This window comes from Gopherus evgoodei, chromosome 7 (assembly GCF_007399415.2).
Source record: "Gopherus evgoodei ecotype Sinaloan lineage chromosome 7, rGopEvg1_v1.p, whole genome shotgun sequence".
Taxonomy (NCBI): Eukaryota; Metazoa; Chordata; order Testudines; family Testudinidae; genus Gopherus; species Gopherus evgoodei.
Window position 1 is genome coordinate 88476620 of NC_044328.1, and position 19947 is coordinate 88496566.

Sequence of the window (19947 nt, forward strand, 5' to 3'; positions counted from 1 at the left end):
CAGGATGACAGAGGCAATTATAGGCATCAGTCTGACACTGATCCCAGGAAAGGCAGTGGAATAGCTGATATGGAACTCGATCAATAAAGAATTAAGGAGGACAACATAATTAACGCAAGTCAATATAGGTTTATGGAAAATAGACCCTGTCTATAGATCTATTTTTGATTATATTACAACTTCGGTCAATAAAAGTAATAGGTGTTGATCTTGCCTTCTGTAAGGTGTTTAACTTGGTACCACGCATTTTGATTAAAAATAGATAATATAAAATTAAAATGTCACACATTAAATGGATTAAGAACTGGCTAACTGACAGATCTCAAAAGGTAACAGTAAGCAGGGAATCCTCAAGCTGGTGTGTTTTTAGTGGGGTCCTGCAAGGATCAGTTGCTGGCCCTATACTATTTAACATTTTTACTAATGACCTAAAAAAAACCCAAAATCATCACTGACAAAGTTTACAGATGATACAAAAGTTGGGGGACTGGTACATAATGAAGAGGATAGAGTGCTCTGGATCACTGGGTGAGCTGGGCACCAGCAAAGAATAAGCATTTTAACATGGCCAAACGGAACGTCATACATCTAGAAACAAAGAATGTTGGCCATACTTACACGAGTGGGGGGACTCTATCCTGGGAAGATCTGGGGGTCATGGTGGATAATTAGCTGAAAATAAATTCCCAAAACAAACAAAAATTGACTCTGCAAATTGGTTGACTAAAACTGGAACATATTTTATGGTATTAGGACTTCAGGTGTGTGTTGCATGACCTCAGAGCTAAGAATTTGACTTGGGGCTTTGGTAATCCATAAAGAGTAGGTTTACTAAGTGAGCTAAAAATCAAGTGTTTGGGAGCTATATTACATGTTACATTTGCAAGTTACAGTCTGCTATTTGACATAAATCACAACTCCAAGCAGTACGTGGTGGAATGTTTTTCATTTTCTGCATAGCTTTTCTGATTTGAAGGTATCTTACTGAAGCCAGGTGCAGGTCTCAGACTGTTACAGAGATGTATGTTTGTGATGTCACAGAAGAGGTATAATTGAACAGAGATTAAAGAGAATCATTTCTAGGAATCCTTTCCCTTGACTTGGTACTTATGACACTTTGATTAAGAAGCCAGAACACACATTAAATGCATTAAAAATTGGCGGATAGGCCTCAAAATATAACTGTAAATGGGGAATCATCAAGAGAGTGTTTTTAGTGGGGTCCTGCAGGGATCAGTTGTTAAACATTTTTATTAATGGCCTGGAAGAAAATATAAAATCATCACTAATAAAGTTTGCCAATGACACAAAAATTGGGGAACTGAAAAATAATGAAGAGGACAGATCACTGATGCAGAGTGATCTGGATCACTTGGTAAGTTGGGCACAAGCAAAGAATAAGCATTTTAATATGGCAAAATGGAAAGTCACATCTAGAAACAAAGAATGTTGGCCATACTTACAGGATGAGGGACTCTATCCTGAGAAGCGGTGACCAAAAAACCACTTGGGGGTCGTGGTGGGCAGTCAGAGGAACAGGAGCTCCCAGTGCAATGCTGTGGCCGAAAGGGCTAATGCGATCCTCGCATGTATAAACAAGGAAATCTCAGTAGAAGTAGAGTTTTTTCACTTCTATTTGGCGCTGGTGTGACTGTTGCTGGAATACTGTGACCAGTTCTGGTGTACACAATCCAAAGATGTTGATACATTGGAGAGGGTTAGAAGAAGAACCACGACAATGATTAAAGTATTAGAAAACACGCCTTATAGTGACAGACTCAAAGAGCTCAATCTATTTAGCTTAACAAGGAGAAGGTAAAGGGATGACTTGATCATAGTCTACAAGTACCTACATGGGTAACAAAAATTTGATCATAGAGAACTTTCAGTCTAGCAGTGAAAGGTTTAACATGATCCAATGTTTGTAAGATTAAACTAGACAATTTCAGACTGGAAATAAGGCTTTAATTTTTAACAGCCAGGGTAATTAATCACTAAAACAATTTACCGAGCATCACCGGCATTTTTTAAAACAAAATTGGAGGTTTTTTTTAATATATGCTCTAGGAATTATTTTTGGAGACATTAAATGCTCTGTGTTATACAGGAGGTTAGACTAGATGATCACAATTGTCCCTTCTGGCTTTGGAATCTGTGAATTTGTGAAATTTTAGCCCTGCTGAGGAGTAATAACAACATTCTCTAGACACCTGACTTATTCATGAATTATGTATGTGTACAGAATGCACATGATCCAGGCACATATTCACATTGTTACTTCCATTCTGCTGATCAGCTCCATATTTGCGAGTTTACAGTACTGGGCATTGAAAGGTACAAGAATCCAGATCCTTGGCAAGGAAGATTCTTGTACATATCAATATTGAAAGAAAGAGTGATGGTGCATGTACATGCCTACAGATCTAAAGAACCTCCTTACACAACAAGTAGTTACACGCATTTTCTCTTCAAAGTTCTACTTCACAAAATAAAAATTGAAGTACGACATTTCTATGAAAAAAGAACAGGAGTTCTTGTGGCACCTTAGAGACTATCAAATTTATTTCAGCACAAGGTTTCGTGGGCTACAACTCACTTCTTCGGATGCATATGGTTCACAGTAACTCAAAGCATTATATATTCATTTTCCTCTTACCTCCACTCCTGTGTATTTTATCTTCCACTTCTCTGTTTGAATGCACATTATATATTAATACAATAAAAGCTTGCTCTAGTGTAATTTAGAATATGTCCATATGACCTAATTGAATTTGGAAGAGGGTCAGGAAATAATTACATTACAATAATTACATCACTGTACTGTTTCTACCAATACCTTCCTGCTACCTCCTTCACATCGAGTACCACCTCCAATATATACCATGCAATATTAGTTGCTCAAATGAAGGTGCAGAGAAGTAGGGAAAAGGAAAGCAGTGATTACACATACCAAAAGGAAGAAGTAGAGGAGCAAAAACCCCATTAGCTATTCTGAATAGAGACTCAGGACCAGCATAGTCAATCCCCACAGTTCAAAAATCAGGAGTTAATGCCTCCTTCCCCTGCACCCTTCCCCCTGAAAGTTATCAATTGGCTTAAAAATCATGATTTTTTAAAAAGGCAATAAATTATGGGGTTTTGTTTGCCTTTAGTTTTAAAATTATTTTTCACTTGCATTTTCAAGCTTTTCTCTGCAACCATGAGAGCCTAGAAACTTATTCTTTTTTTTCCCCAAGTGAAAGCTAAGATATTTGAATGACGTAACATGGATCCTGGAGCTAAGGCTTTAAGAAAAAACCCACCAGAAACAGTGATAATTGTCAGCATTGAGCATCATATGAAGATACTATAGGAATGAGGAATTTTAACAAGGTTTTGCTGAGTTTAAAGAACTCATTTGTAGCAGTACTATGGCATGCAGTGATCTGACTTTGTATTTGCAAACAAGAACCATCACTCAGTTATAGATAAGCTACATTAACAACTCTTTACAAAAGAGCTCCAATTCAGCAGTGGTGTGTAAGGCCGTCAACTAATGCAAGTAATTCTTGTTACCATGGCACATATCTCACAGGTTGAAATGCAGTTCTCATTTCTGTCTTAAGAAATATAATGGGAGTGTTAAGCTCTAAACATTCTTTAAAAGCTATGGGGATGGTCATAGCATTATGGCCAGCATGTCAATGCTGCTGCACATTGAAATGGCATCATTATAAATGGCTTACTTATGAGTGATTATAACCATTTTTGGTTTTTATTGAGAGAGATCAGCATCCAGGACACTAGGGTTTTGCCAGTGTATTCCCACCCTCTCCCTTACAGCTGTGGGATTTTTTCTTTTCTCTGTTTAAATTCAAAGAAAACAGAATCGTAAAACTCCCGCTCTCACCCAAACATGGGCCAAAGTCTATTTGGTTTTACGAAAGCTTGACTTCTCCCACACTAATGCACTTCCCATGTCTTATGAAAACTTCCCTAAGTGCTTAACCAAGAAGCTCAGTAGCACATGCTTAAATATGCACATGTTTAGGTGGATGCAGGATTGGGACCTTGAAGTCCACCTTCTGATCTAGAGGCAAGTTTAAAAGTTATTATTGACAAGACTGCTGGAATGAAGTTTTTTTTTTTAAAGTACACACAAACACACAGAGTGTGTGTATGGTAAGCAAATGTCTCAAGAATGACAAGGAAAATAAAAGCCAAGATGAAACCTTTTTGTGAGGGTGACACATTGCTAAGTAGATTACATCTACACTCACCTCCACACACACACCAAAGATTATCAACTTTTATTCTTGTAAGGGAAGTGTTAAGATATCCAGATATAAAAATGATTTTTTTTTACTGATCAGCTTGCATTGCAGTGTGAACAATTACTTGAGTTCTGAAAATGAGAAAAATTATTTTATAAAAAAATGTTTTGGAAAGAACACTGCCCAACAGATGGCACTACTGCTACTTTTTCATCTTGCAAGAGTGCATAAGGAGCAGAACCTGACAAACTAAAAGCTATATTACATTAGCGCTCTATACTCTTTTTAAAACCAGGGGCGGCTCTAGACATTTCGCCGCCGGGGGGGCACTCTGCCGGTCACCGGTCCCGCGGCTCCAGCCAAAGCTGCGGGACCAGCGGACCCTCCGCAGGCATGCCGCCGAAGGCACCCTGCCTGCCGCCCTCCCAGCGACCGGCAGAGCGCCCCCACCTTGGCGTGCTGGGGCTTGGAGCCGCCCCTGTTTAAACCCCCCTACTATCCTGCAGAATATTTCAGTCTTTCAATGTTTTACATACAAGGCTGGACTATTTCTTTAAATATAAAATATAGCTGTATAATACACACACTTTATTAAAGGTTCCAGACCAAATGCTACATTCAAAGAAGCCTTTTGAAGGTAGTTAATATGTTGGCAACTGAGGATCAGAACACAAACCTGAACTGTATAATTATATTAGATCAACATATATTTTGATATTCTATGCACAACAGTTACAAAGTTTTAAGAAAAGTAGTTCCTAAGCATTCAGACCAGTATCATGTGGATGCTGCATGAACACTTTGACAGAGATTCAGAATCAAAGACACGTAATTCGCCATTATATAAAAACATCACCACACTAATAAACCACATTAATGCTCTACAAAAGACAGTCTCATCAGCAGATTTCTAATTGACGTGATTAGCTTTCTAAAGAAATATTTTAACTATGTAATTCCGACTGGTTGGTATCTTTACTTCCTTTCATGTTTTCACTTCACAAGTCACTTATAATTAGTTTCACTTAGGACAGAAAACTGGACACAAACCAAACCTGGGGAAATAATTGGGAGACAGAGAGAGAGAGAGAGAGAGAGAGAGAGAGAGAGAGAGAGACACAGAGAGAGAGAGAATTTTATTTACTTAAATCCCAATGCTGCAGACATTTCAGTGCGAGTAACTTTAGAGGTTAGGTGTGTGTTTGCAGCACTGGGGCCAACAAGATACCAAGTTCAGTCCTTTTAAACCTTCACAGAATGTTAGCATTAAAATGTAACAGCCACAGATACTAACTTATTCCAAGTCTTCCATGACTATCTAGTTCATACAGCACTGTGTGTTTAATACACCAAATTTCAAGTACAATAGACATGGGATTATACAAGTCTTATTTCCTGGAAAACAAGACAAATCAATTCCTTTGGACTTTACCCAAGTAAGTCCCATAGACAATCTATTAATCCCATTCAATTTGCTAAACCATTCCATCGCAGTAGTAAACTCATGTAATAAAAAAAAAAAAGTTACCATTCTATTCAATTTACTGACAAAAGCAGATGATCACTGTTATACACACACATTCTGAGAGGGGCTGAGTATGCCAATCTCTCAAAATGTCAAATACTAATTTATTAGGTTTATTCATTACATTTAGCCTGAGCAATTCTGTTTGTCTGAAGCAATTCTGTTTCTGCTCTGTCACAAGATCAAATAAAAAATGAATCCCTGCAGTATCAAGCATTCGTTACCTAATTTGAAAAGGAGGTCAGAATAGCCGATGTTCTTTAAATTTTACAGTCCACACACACACACACACACACACACACGAGATAACACACTAAGCACGTGTACCTAGTGAAAATACAGTCTCAAATTCTCATTACTTTCCAAAGCAACTTTAAAGACAGATTTATTTTTCACTTTTAAACCAGGGTATCACCAGTTAGTTTAAATAATCCTTCCCTGTAATGCACTTATTTCCATAGATTTCAACTGAAAAAGAGAGTCCAAGTTTCAGAACCTTTAAAATAATACATTATACATCAGGATAATATTTTACATTAAAAAATTATATGAAACCAAATTCCAAAAGAGCCTCTTCAAACAGGTAAAATAATGCAAAGTGTTTTTTTAAAAGGAGATATTAAATAAAAATACATAATTCATACATAGCATTAGATATAATGTTTGTATTCAAAGAAATTTACAAATACAAGCATGTTCTCCAATGCATGCTCTAACATACTACTTAGCTGAAGATGTGCCATACCTTTAAGCCACATTATTTGCACATACTGCCAAGGGAGCAAAGGAAATCTCTGATGGTTCCTCACTAGTAAAACAAAACTCAAACAGCTCATCAAAGCTGTGGCAGATCCTTAGATGGTCAACTGACTGCCTTGGGTGTGCTAGCTGGCCAATACTCAGCATGAAATTATAAGTCACTATCCTTCTGACTGGCCAATGCTACAACATTCTCAAAAGGAAAATTGTGATTGATAAAGAATTTTTTAAAAAAATTTGCATGGAGAAAACCGCACTCTCTAAATTTCAAGATTTGGATCTGGGGATGGAATGACAAGGTGCAAAAATCACTACACACAAAACAAACATAACAAAGCAGGTTATCCACCCTTCCATGTTTAACTCTAAAACACAATCTCTAGATAGCCATCTGCCAGGTCCAACCTAGGTCAGAAGGGGCAGAGGAAAGACATGCTCCCCTTACCAACATCTTCACATAAGGTTCTGTGATGGAAGAAACATTCTTACCCATGTTTGTGGGAAACGGGGAGCCCAGATTAAGTTCCTCTCTCTCCTCTTTAAGAGATGCATGTGGCTAATGCATCACCACAAATGGACCTCACGAAACACAGACGTAGAAGCAGCTGCTGACAAGAACTCTGAACTGAATGACAACATTCCATCAAGCCAGGAGAAAAGTCACCAAGATAACAAAGGAGACTATCACAAAGAGAATGCTGATGCTGAAAAGACTGAACATGAAAGAGAGAATCCAACAGGAAATGTCTTTAGCAATAAACATGCAACTACATTAAACCTTGCTATGTTGCCATATTTTATAAGGTAAGGAGCCAGATTACGGCTTGGAGGGGAAGTCCATGTAAATCCCAGGAACTGAAGGAAGGAAATGATACTGGTGATTCAATAGGTGGCTCTCTTTCTTGTGGGTTATCATTGAACCAATACTCTTGCACAATGACAAAGCACACTGTACTTAAGGAAATGCCATCTTTCAGATGACATAAAAAAAAAAAAAGGTCTATTTAGTCATTACCATATTACAGAGATTCACAAAGAGAATGAGATAGGTTCTGTGCCCTCAAGAGCTTCAAAAGAAGAGAATGAGGAATGAAAGAAACGGATGCAACAAGCAGCAAAGTGACACAGTTTAAGTTCAGTCCATATCTTCTTTGTTCCATTTCTCCAATTGTTTTGATTATATAACTATTTCCCTTCTTCCCAACCATTCTGCTGCCCTAATCTGCTTCCCACCATTTGAAATGCCTTCCTTTGTTCCTCCACTTACTTAGCCCAATCCCTACCTGTGCCTATTGGGTTCCGAGAAGTGGGCGGGCAGAAGCCCGCCCACTGCTAAAGGATCCCCACCCCAGCCTAAGGGGAGGATCCACGGGACCTGAAAACTCAACTGAGTTCAGGGGACAACTAATAAAACAACAGGGACAGGAGTGCGATCAGAGGGTCAAAAGAAGGGACCCTGATGGGGACACTGAGCAGAGAATCCTGGACAGCGCTCACTGCTCCTCGAAGGCGTCAAGGGAGCCAGTGGACGCCACCAGAGGAACTCTGCCCGGATGCTTGAACGGACAGAGTATCAGAAAGAAGCCCCACAGTCACAGGAGTCTCCATCAGCCAACCTCCTCTCTCTCAATCCCTACCTGTACCTATTGGGTTTCCGGGAAGTGGGCGGGCTTCCTGCCCACTGCTAAAGGATCCCCCCTCAGCCCAAGGGGAGGATCTACAGGACCTCAGAACCCAACTGATTTTGGGGGACAACTAATAAAAGACCAGGGACAGGACTGAGGTCAAAGGGTAATAAGAAGGGAGCCTGACGGGGACACCGAGCAGAGAACCCCAGATAGCGCCCACTGCTCCTCGAAGGCATCAAGGGAGCCAGTGGACGCCGCCCAGAGGAACTCCACCTGGATGCGTGAACGGACAGAGGCTCAGAAAGAAGCCCCACAATCACAGGAGTCTCCATCAGCCAACCTTCTCTCCCTCAATCCCTACCTGTAGTGGGGCAGCTGCCCCATTCCTGAAGAAAAGGGGTTAAAAGCAGCCCTGGAGAGGGCTGTGGCTGGACATAAGGAGAGTGAGAACAGCTGGGGGAAGCTGACTGTGTTGCTGACCACAGGTGTGGCCAGCTCAGTCAGGGCCCAGCTGCCCCTGATAAGAGGGCTGTGGAACAGGAGCTGGAAGGAAACACACTCTCTAGTTTCTGAGAGGGAAGGACTTGGCTGCCTGGAAGCTGAGTAGGGTACCTAGGGTGGAGCAGTTCCGGGGAAGGGCAGAGGGAGCTGGGGAGCTGGGGAGCTCCAGCCTAGTAGAACCCCAGGCTGCAGGCCTTCATGAAGGCCTACAAAGGTACTGGGGGTGCAGAGGGGCAGCCTGGGAATAGGCAAAGGCAGCAGGTCCTAACCCCGCTTGCCGATAAGTGGTTTACAGACTGCAGTTGGCCCTAGTGAGCAGGGGCAAGATAGCGAGTAGCAGTAGCCACTGAGGCAAGGTGGAGATAGAGGGTTGGGGGTTCCCCTGGGTGGGAAAACCAAGATTGTGGTTTACTGCTGGGGCAGAACCCTGACGTAGAGCAACACAGAGGTCCACAAGGAACATGGGGGCCAGCAGCAGGTGAGACACAGGCCTGCAGAGGGTGCTCCAGGCTGGAAGAGCTAATTCCAAGGACAACCAGCAGGAGGCACCGTGCCAGTGAGTCTCACCCTGCCACACTACCCAACAGTCTCTCCACCAAAATTGAGAAAACAATAAAACAAAGTATCCCAGCACTTTAAGCATCCAGAACTACCAACATGGCAAAATACAGGGGAAGGTAAGCAATTCAGCTGGGTCACCTTATGATCTTTCCCTTGGTAGCTCCTTCAAAGCTAACTGAAGTTAATGGGAGTCATGCATCAGGCCCTTATCCACACTGAAGGGTGTGGAAACTTAGGATCCTGAGCACCTTTAACAATCAGATCCTTAATATCATATTCTGTTTTAAACAGGTGAGTGCAATATTGCTACCATTAGTTCTTTATTATGTCTTCTATGATTATCTAGAGAGAGAAAAACCTCCATGTGTTGACAGCACAATTATCTTTATTTCAAAGGTTGGTTCATGTTAACACATGAACATAAAAAGCCACACGAGTCAGTGTATGAAAAAATAAGCTTTTTGTAATTCAACTAAATTCCCTCAGTTTTCAGACAATTTGAATGCAAGATAGTGTTCTAGTTCTCAGTCTGCACTGTTAGCAAGTACATCAAGTGAGAAACTAAATCACATCCGTATTAATAAAACTCATCTGATGAAGTAAGAGAACTGACAGGGTTTAGTCATCCAGTTACCTCATCCCAACATCTCTTTTGTGGGAGAGAAAGTAAATACCCAATGAATTTGCATTTATGTTGTTTCCCAGAATCATTCACTGAAACATCCCAACCCATCTTGCCCAGACAATGAATTACAAGCCATGGATGTGTAGCCCTTAGAGGAGCATTTGTGAATGTCTGGGTTGATTCTCACAGTTAGGTGCAGAATAATAAATTACATAGTGATGATCTGAGCTAATGGTAACCAGATACTGGAATACTTGCTGCATCTACAGTTTTGAAGATTTGCTTAGTGTTATTACAGAAGAAAATTATGCTAATACACATTGGATATGCCCATTTGGAGCATATGCCTCTCTCAGGAGCACAGAGAATCTATAAGATAGCATTATAAATTAATTGATATGATTGGGGTACATCTTATCAGAGAAGAGTAATATCACAACAGCCTATATATTATATGAGTAGGGCCCTACCAAATTCATGGCTGTGAAAAATGTGTCAGACCATGAAATCTGGTCTCCCCCATGAAATCTGGTCTTTTGTGGTCTTTTAGCCTAACTACACAGATTTCACGGAGGAGACCAGCATTTCTCAAACTAGGGACCCCAACTCAAAAGGGGGTTGCCAGGATATTGTAGGGGAGTTGTGGTATTAACATCCTTGCTTCTGTGCTGCCTTCAGAGCTGGGTGGCTGGAAAGCAGCAGTGCTGGCCAGGCATCCAGCTCTGAAAGCAGCACAGAGGCAAGGATGGCAATACCATGACCACCACCCCCCCCACACACACACACACAATAACTTTGCACTGTCCCCACACAACCCATCTTTTGTATCAGGACCCCTACAGTTACAACATAGTGAAATTTCAGATTTAAATATCTGAAATCATGAAATATACTATTTTAAAAATCCTATGACCATGAAATTGACCAAAATTTGGTAGGGCCCTATAATATGAGAATCCCAAGCACAGCCAAATGGTTGAAACACAACACAACACAACACAGCAAAGAAAATTTTCATTTGTTAAAGAGATGAACAGTCACTCATTGCTGTACTGTCACAATCATTTCCTCCTGTTACCCTTATATAAACCCAAACCCATTCTTAGAAGCTTGATCTTAAGTGAAGTTTCACTCCCCCCTCTTTTAATATATGATGAAGTCATTTAATCAGGTTAACCAGGTTCAGAGAGTTGTATGAAATACCACTTATACGGAAACAGAACAAAATATTGGGGGTGGGGTGATGAATAAGTACACCAATTAGCTGCTGACGCACTCATGTAAAAATACCCTAGTTTTAATGTTTACAATGGCCTAAGATAGTGTACAGACCTAGGCTGGTTCACTTTAGCTCACCTCCTCTTCCTTTAGAGTTGCAATATTGTTAGAACAGCAGCTATTTTGCAAACTAGTCAGGCAACACCCACCCACCCACCCACAAAAAAAAGATACATTATAATAACCTCATACACAATGAGGAAACAATGGTCCAGATCCTCAACTGATTTCCATTTTCTTCAGATGAGTGTCTAGCACAATATCTTTAACAATTTCTGTTTTAAACCTGCCAATTATAGGGTAAGGGTAGACCGATGCACATGCTGATTAAAAGAATTTCATTGTGTAAGTTTCTGAATATGTAAGTGTTTAAATCTTGTAACTAATTTTGTACAGACTTGGGAGTTCAAACTAAATATGGGGGTGTGGGAGATGTGTGCGCCTGTCTGTCTGGGGATATTCATACAGAGAAGTACCAACCTACAGTGTAGAGAAATGACACAGCATCTACAAAGGTTACCCAATTTCTTTAAAGGACCCAGAGTTGTAGCTGAAAACGCCCTCCATTTCCAACATGGTAAATCTATTGAGGACTGTAATGTCTATGCCTTGTTCTGGTAGCAACCAATGATGTTACTACAGCAACAGCACGTACTAAATTACGCAATCTCTGGGCTCTCTGTGGGTGTGTTGTGAAACATTTACAATATTCTTTGTCCTTCCTAGAATTATGATAGAGCACTGTCACTTGCAAGCGGATTCAACTGTTTGGAAATTGTGATGCAAGTCAGAAGGCCTGATGCTTAAAAGCATTCAGAATATTTGAGGAGGAAGAGGCAGGGGAAAGAGGAATCTCCTAGTCACTGTGATGTTTCCATCATCTTTTCAGGGCAGATTAAAATGACAACAGCGTTGACTCCCATGTCCTGGAAAATGTTCTTCTTAATATTCTGTTCTGTTAAGGTAAGTTTGATACAACAACTCTGCACAATTCACAGTTTGGTTTTGCTTGTGTGGAAGCCAAGGTACAGTTAAAGAAACACTGAAGAAAAAAAACGTGCAGCATTTTAAACAAATCCTTACCTGTATTAACACCACTTGAAATTTTTTTAATTTACAAATTATTTCATATTTTCAACATATGCTCTGTTTACTCCTTACATTTACAGCATCTTCACTGAAAAGTAAGATACCATCACAAAAAAGTAGTAGTAATGCAGGTTATTTACCTGTAACTGGAGGGTCTTCAAGATGTGCAGTCCCTATCAGTTTTCCACCTATGGGTACATATGCGCACCACATGCCTGAATCCTGAGTGAAGTGGTGTGTTTGTTTTTCTTTTTGATTTTTACAAGCAGTGTCCATTGGCCCACACATGTACTATAGCTCTCCTTGTACTCCAAACTGAGGGCATAAAGGATGGTGCGGGTAAACGCCTCTACAATTTATCATTATTACTGCAGCCCAAACAATCTGCAGCAGAGGGGATGAAGGGAGGGTAGAGGAATACAGATAGGACCACGCATCTCGAAGAATCTCCAGATGAGTAACCTCCATTTCTTCTTTTTCCAGTCATGGTCCCTATGTGTATTTCACACCTGTGAGATTAACATGCAGTAGTCAAACAGGCAGAGGCGACATGGGGGGGCATGCGAGGTCACATGCCCTGCCCCTCAGATTTCCTACTCGGCTCACATGGACTGAGCATGCTCAGTAATACTGCTAAAGCTGACCTTCCCCCTCCCCCCGAAAGTCAACAAGCACGGGTCATCTCTGCAAACAGGAGCTGGGTGTGAGGATATCAAAGTGATAGCTAACTGTAGTACTGCTGTCTCTGCAGCTGTAGCCACAGTGGACAAATGGACCAGAGTGAACATCTCATGAAGGCACCAGAGTGCAACATCTCATGAAGGCATGCAAAGAACTTCAAGCAACTGCTCAACCTATCTCTAGTAGAGGCCTGTCTCTCGGAGATGAAGATGAAGCAGCTTGCCCTCCAGTGGAAATGAGCTGGGACAACACACAGAGGGAACACACGCATGCAGCCGAGTGATATCAACATTGAACAGAGTAGATCACCACACCGGTAGTATCTGACAACACTTCAAAGATAGCTGACACAGCAGACCCAAAGAGAACCCCCATGACCACAGAGTCTAGCAAGGTACGAAGGCACGTCGGCCAGGTTTATTGTCAAATGAAGCACAATGATAGTTCCCTGTAGATTTCTTAGTCTATTTCAGGGCATACTATGAATGTGTGCCCCCTGGCAATGGACTCAGCTCAGTCAGTGGCAGGCCTTTCCACTGCCCCTTCGGCTGGACAAAGACACCGCCCCAGGGATGCATTCTTATACATAGGTACAAACAAGTTACACATCACTCCTGACGTATTGAGGTGCAACCCTTCTACGCAGCAAGATACAACCCCTCTACGCAGTAAGGTGACGCCTCTCACCTTGTACATGTTGGTTCGAACAAAACAACTCTATCCATCATATTACCCTTTTGCCCCTGTCATTGGGATGGGTTAGCCTGTTCCTTGTTATCTGTGTGGAGCGTACAAGTATGGGAATGTTCTGATATCTAGTGTTCAGTATCTTTTAGGTAGGTCTCTTTTTGCAGCATCAGCCCCTTCCTTGCCAGCTTCTGTGAGCAGGGCCTGCCTCTGGCTCACAGCTTAATTTTGCTTTATGTTAGCAAAGTCTTGACCATTACTTTAGTTCAGGCCTCAGGCCTCATACTGGGCCTCTGATACCAAGGTTTATATCTTAGAGCCTCCTCTTACTACAACCTCTTCTGGGGATGGGGGGAAATGCAAGCTAGTTGATAAAGGGTAATACAACCAAGATCCATTTAGGAAGTCTCTGCACCAATAAAGCTTGACTCCTTAATTGCTCTGCTATGGGAACAACTAGTTTACGTATCTTTCTAATATCCTTTGTAGATAAAAGGCCAAAGACCTTTTGGATATCCAGAGAACACATCCTTCTCTCTACTTCCAAGGCATGCAGTTGAGAAAAAAAAATTACCTGACTCTCATGAATCTCAGAAACTACTTTAAGGATTAATTTGGGGTGGGAGCATGAGACCTTTTCTTATAGAAGGTAATACATAGCAGGTAACCCATAAGCACCCCCAGCTCACTGACTCTTCTGGCTGACATTACAGCTGTTAGAAAGGCCACCTGCACAGATAGAAGGGCCATAGAACATGTGATTAGAGGCTCAAAGGGAGATTTAGAGAGAGATGATCAAACAAAATTGAGGTCTCACGGACATGCAAACTTCACCAACGGAGGAAACAATCTGAGAAGCCCCTTCAGAAATCTAGCTGCAACAGGTGACTGAAGAACATACGGTGACCTATCGGAGGATGGAAAGCACTGATTGTTGCTAAATGCACTCACAGAGAACTGAGCATGAGACCCAAAAACTTCAGATTAAGTACATACTCTAAAATAGCAGGGATCCCAGCAGATTCTGAAGACAAGGGGAGAAGTGTTTCCATTTTGCTGAGTAGCAGCTCCTCATAGAATTCTTTCTGCTTTGGTTTAGATTGCATCCTTCTGGAACATGAGTGCTCTATTTCCAATGCCTACCCAAATAACAGGCTCTGAGTTGCAACGGTCCAAGACACGGGTGCCTGAACCTGTCCCTGTGCTGTGTTAGAAGGTCCAGAAATGGGGTCATATTCATGAGTGGTCAAAGCAAGAGCTTAAGTAGATCTGCAAAACCAGAAGTATCTGGGCCAGTTGAACACAAATCGGGATGACCCAAACTTGGTCTTGGTGGATCTTTGCAGAACTTGTGGTATCAATAAATTGGGAGGGAAGGCATACTCCAGGTGATCCTTTCATGACATTAGGAGGGCATCTACCACTGAGCCTTGCAGTACAAAGGAAATTTCCTGTTCACCCACAAGATGAAAAGGTTCCAGCTCAGCATTTCCCATTGTGCAAATAGATTGTCAAGAACCAAATTGTGAATCCTCCACTTGTGATTTGTGGGAAAATGTCTATTCAGGCTGTCTGCTAGGGAGTTTTGCACCCCAGGTAAGTATGCTGCTTATGGTGTATCAGCCATCACATAACCTTAAGTCCAGAGGGTGACTGCCTCTAAGCGTAGACGGAGAGATCTTGTTGTCCCGTGCTTGATTATATATATATTATATTTTTTGTCATGTTGTCCAACCTTATTTGGACATGTCTGGATTGGATGAGTGGGAGAAAGGCACTGAAGGCACAACAGACCATTAGTAAACATATGTATTTTAAACTCCCATAGGGTCCAGACACCTTGTGCCATTTGCCTGTAGTTAGGGCCCTCCAGTTTTTGGCAAATTGGGCAAGGAGTCTTTCAAATATCTGAGGAGGGAAATGAAGAAGCATCAATAAAAAGGACACACATCTCTAAAGTGCCATCCAAAGAAAGTCTGGGGGGTCAGAGTACGATTTGGTAGTGGATGTTGCAGAGGCTGAGTTCCTGGGTTTATAAACTCTCTCTCTCTTACATGGTGGCTCCTGGGGACATTGGTGATATAAAGGCTGAGGAGGCAGTCTTGCCCTACACCCTTGCCTATGGATCCAAGTCCTCAAGGAAGTGGAGAGACTCATCTGTCATCTTGTGGAATAGCTTGACTGGATCAAAGGACAGATCTTGAATAGTATTCGACACCTCTCTAAGGAAACTTGAGGATTTCAGCCATGAGTCTCTCCTCATAAAAATAGTTATTACATCCCCCTAAATGCAGTATCTGCTGTATCCACCACATTCTGGAGGAAGTCTTGGTAACCAATCTGCCCTCATCCACCTTAGTGAGGGTTCTAGCCTCCTCAGGGAGGCTGTCCTTAAAATCCATAACCATAGCATAATTGACCAAATCAAATTTGGCCAAAAGGGCCTGATAGTTAAAAATCCTGAACTGGAGGGAGGTGGAAGAGAAGACCTTTCTCCACAGGAGGTCAAACCACTTATCAGAAGGAGCAGACTTTGGGTGTTGTTGCTTAGATTGCTCTGCAGCCATCTGCACCACCGAGAACAAAGTAACACTTCTCAGGTCTCTTAGAACTGGGAGCACAAGAAGCAAGAGCGTGCCAAACTGTCTTTGTTGGGTCCAGATGCCCTTGGTGGAGACAACAACTTAACTAGGACCAGAAAGCTGCAGAACGTCCAGTAATCTGTGCTGAGGCTCCTGGTCTTCCTCAAGCTAAATCTGTAGCTTTGTCACCACTCTGCGCATGAGTTCTTCATATTGTTTAAAATCTTCTAGCAGAGACAGAGAAGGAGTAAATGCTTCATCTGGTGATGAAGAAATTTCTTCCAAGACTGTCAAAACCTTTGGATCAGCTCATCCTCCTACAAATATTCCAACAAGGCCAGTTGTGGATGGCCAGGCAATAGCAAATACGGCTCATGCTCTGATCCTGGGAGTCTAGGGTCGGACTCCCCCCTCCTCGCCCCTGAGATAGGCAGTAAGATGCCTCAACTAGCAGGTGAGGACCACATGGGACAGGGTACCATCTGTTTCTTGGCCAGTCATGTTTGGTTAGACACCAAAAGCCTGATCTTCTTGGGCTTATCCCATGTCACCTCCACCTGGTACTGCAAAGATTTCTGAGGGGCCTCTGCTTCATCCAAAAAAAAGTTGGATCCTATACTATTATGAGAATGACACAGTGCCGATGGCTTCATCTCGAGGTTGGCAGGTGAGATAGAAGAACGACACTGCACTTTTGGGACAGTCTCTTTTTCAGTGTAACAATGGAATGGAGACTATCCTGATAGGAGGGATGAATGCAGATTGGGAAGAGCAAAGATATCCTCCAAGGAGACATTGTTTTTAGACTGCTGTATGGCACGAGTCCATTGACAGGGCTGTCAAAGATGGACCTTCCTTGGTTACCATGGAAGTTGGCACTTTCTGGGACTCTATTGCTATCAGTACTGCATCAGCTCTAGAAGTGGTTGGGCACACCAGGAGCTGTTTATCTTGAGATTTCACCATCAAAGCTGACGTCGGAACCCTTGGATCCACACATTGCCTCCTCCTTCCAAGATTTACTCTGACGTAGGTCCCTAGTGCCCATGTGCGCAGGCACTCCCGACTGATGGGGTTGGTGAGGGATCCTCTCTCTTTGGGGAAGTTGTAGACAAAGATGATTTGTCCATATGCCTATGAGAGTGCCCCTACTCTTCTGTAAAGCCTTTTCCTAAGGCTTACCAGTCTTAGCCTCCATTCCCAAACTAGTACTTGGAAAGGGACTGTTGCTGAAACTGATGTATGGAGGGAGAGGGGCAGTCCCCAAGCCAGATATGATTGGGGTCTCATTGCCTTCTCCATCAGATGATATTTTCTAAGTCTCAGTTCCCAACCTTCACAAGTTCAGGGGGGAAGGGTGGGGGAAGAGAGCAAGATGCTTCACTTAGCAGAGATGCAAGCCTCAGCCAGGTCACAGAGGCAAATTTGATGTTCATGGCTGACAGAAAAGAAGCAAGGGCATAATGCCAGACTTCTCAATTAGGGGGAAAAAAGTCACCAGATGTGGGGGGGGGGAAAGGGGAGAAAAAACACTATCTTTACTATGTTAGACTATACTATAAAAAGTACTAAAAAATTCACTATATACAATATCTTTACAAAAATGATCCCATAGAAAGGAACTGAGGACACTAAAGATTCCAACTCAGCAATAAGGCGACACTGGAGAGGTGTCAGTCACACCACCCTTTATGCCCTTAGTTTGGAGCACAAGGAGAGCTGGGGGGATGTGCAGGCCAATGGACACTGCTTGTAAAAAAAATCCAGACTCAGGCGCAAAGTATGTACGCATACCCACTTGTGGAATACACATAGGGACCATCACTCAAAGAAGCCTTAGTTGTTGACAAACTGTTTTGAGATCCTTTTATAGAAGGAACTACAGAAGAGCAGAGTATTATCATAATGGAGTCAGAAAATATAGCTAATCCCCTCCTAACTAAACCCTGCCTAAAGAATTAACAACTCCCCCCAAAATTGAATAAACCATTCTGTTGCTCTATGCTGTATCAAACTCTATGTACAAACTCTATGCTGTATCCTTCGCCCTACCCTTTGATTTTTTTCCATTGAGACTGTTACCTCTTCAGGGAAGAGACCATCTCTTATTCTCCGTTTGTGAAGTGCCTAACATACAATAGCACCACATTCTCAGTTGGCTCCTAAGCACTGCTTTAATATAAACAAAAGAAAATTTCACAAAAATGATTGACAAATTTTAAAAATGCTAAAAACAAATATCTTTGAAACCTAAACTTATAACAGACTCTAGAAGTAGAGCTACTAAAGTTAATATATTAAGGAATTTAATGTAAGTTGAGAATTCAGTTCAAAATCAGCAAAATAATGAATACATTTAATTTAGGAAGAAATTAGAAGTTGTTGAATGCTTCCATCTCTCACTGACTTCCATTGGATTTGAAACCACACAGCAGCTTGTATTATGGGGCCCAGATTTCAGATTTTGTAGCTCTACAACTTTTTCTATCCCCAATATGGAAACCTCACACATGAATAAAGCCAAAAAAAATATGGAAATATGCTTGCTTAATACAAGAGGCAAAATCTATCTCTTGGACACAAAAAATGATAGTTTCAAGGAGAAAAAAAACTATAGATAGTTATCTTATAGATGGTAGAGTAAGACAGTCTTATTTATTACATTATTCAGTGGCATGGGTATAGTTTAATGGAAGTACAAACATGGCCAAAGTTATTTTTCGGCAAACTAGCAATTTTTCAACCAAAGTGAAAAATTCGTCTATTAAGTAGAGGTAAAATTGTTATTATGTGGTCTTGGAATTCCATTCACATGGTCTTCTCAAAACAACCCTTTGTAAAGAAAACAAGCTGGGACCAGTAATTTGAGTGACAATTAGGATTTATTACATATATTTGGACCAGGAAAAGGAAGTAACATTGTACCTCAGCAACAAGACAAAGATGAGAAATTAGCTTTACCTACACCACACTTTTTAGCCCCACAGATCATAGGCAAAACCTATATGCTGATGATGATGCACAGACCAGTCCAGAGTTAAGCCCAGCTGGGAAGGTGCGGAGCAGAGAGAGACCCCACCTATTCAGGACATATGTGAAGATGTAATTAAATAACAAGCCCTTACCTCCAGGATAATATCAAAGACATGATATTCTACATTACCAACCTGTGAAATAGAAGGTCTGCACTAGAATGGAAGTTGATATTTTTTGTGGCAAGCCCTCAGATTTTATATCTGGGTGCTTTATAGACTGATATGAAGACAAGGTCCCTATACACACCCCAAACACAGCAGTTATTACTTCTAAATATAAAATAAAACTTTAAAAAGGTGGAAAGGCATATGGAACTTGTAGAAAAATCAAATCAGAACTCGGACTCCATTTGACTGGATTTCCTGCTGACCTGGAAGGAGAACATTCATTTATTTACTTTTCTGAAAAAAAACAAAGAAATGCTGGGACTTTGTTTAGCTGAGGAAATTTGTTTTGTTTATAAAGATGATTTTAAATTTGCATCTGATCCACTGGTAAAAAGACCTAGCATGAGCAGCATTTTGGTTTTTCACACTGATGTCTGCTGCAGGCTGAGATATTTTGATGGGGCTTAACTTTTCCACCCTTTCGTCCCAACAAAAAAAAAAAAAATCTGGCTCTCTGTCCAGTTGCTTAATATAAAATAATAGAGTGGGTCGTGGGTGGATCATCTATTTCTTCTGCATTTCATTGGCATTTACAGGGAAGAGAAGGTCGGATGCTATTTTCAACCTTCTTTCAG

At 41.5% G+C, this 19947-nt stretch overlaps 1 protein-coding gene across 5 annotated transcripts in view; it reads right to left on the reverse strand.

Moving 5' to 3' along the window:
• The window catches only part of PFKFB4 (6-phosphofructo-2-kinase/fructose-2,6-biphosphatase 4), a 116857-nt gene that overhangs the window by 75982 nt on the left and 20928 nt on the right, over window positions 1–19947 (reverse strand). Inside the window, exon 2 of one of the 5 annotated variants that reach the window (XM_030570206.1) lies at window positions 7027–7162. The exons of the other annotated variants lie outside the window; for them this stretch is intronic. Within the exon in view, the coding sequence (XP_030426066.1) occupies window positions 7027–7030 (4 nt within the window). The 5' untranslated portion in view covers window positions 7031–7162. The remainder of the gene's footprint in view (window positions 1–7026; window positions 7163–19947) is intronic. 5 annotated transcript variants of the gene reach the window in all.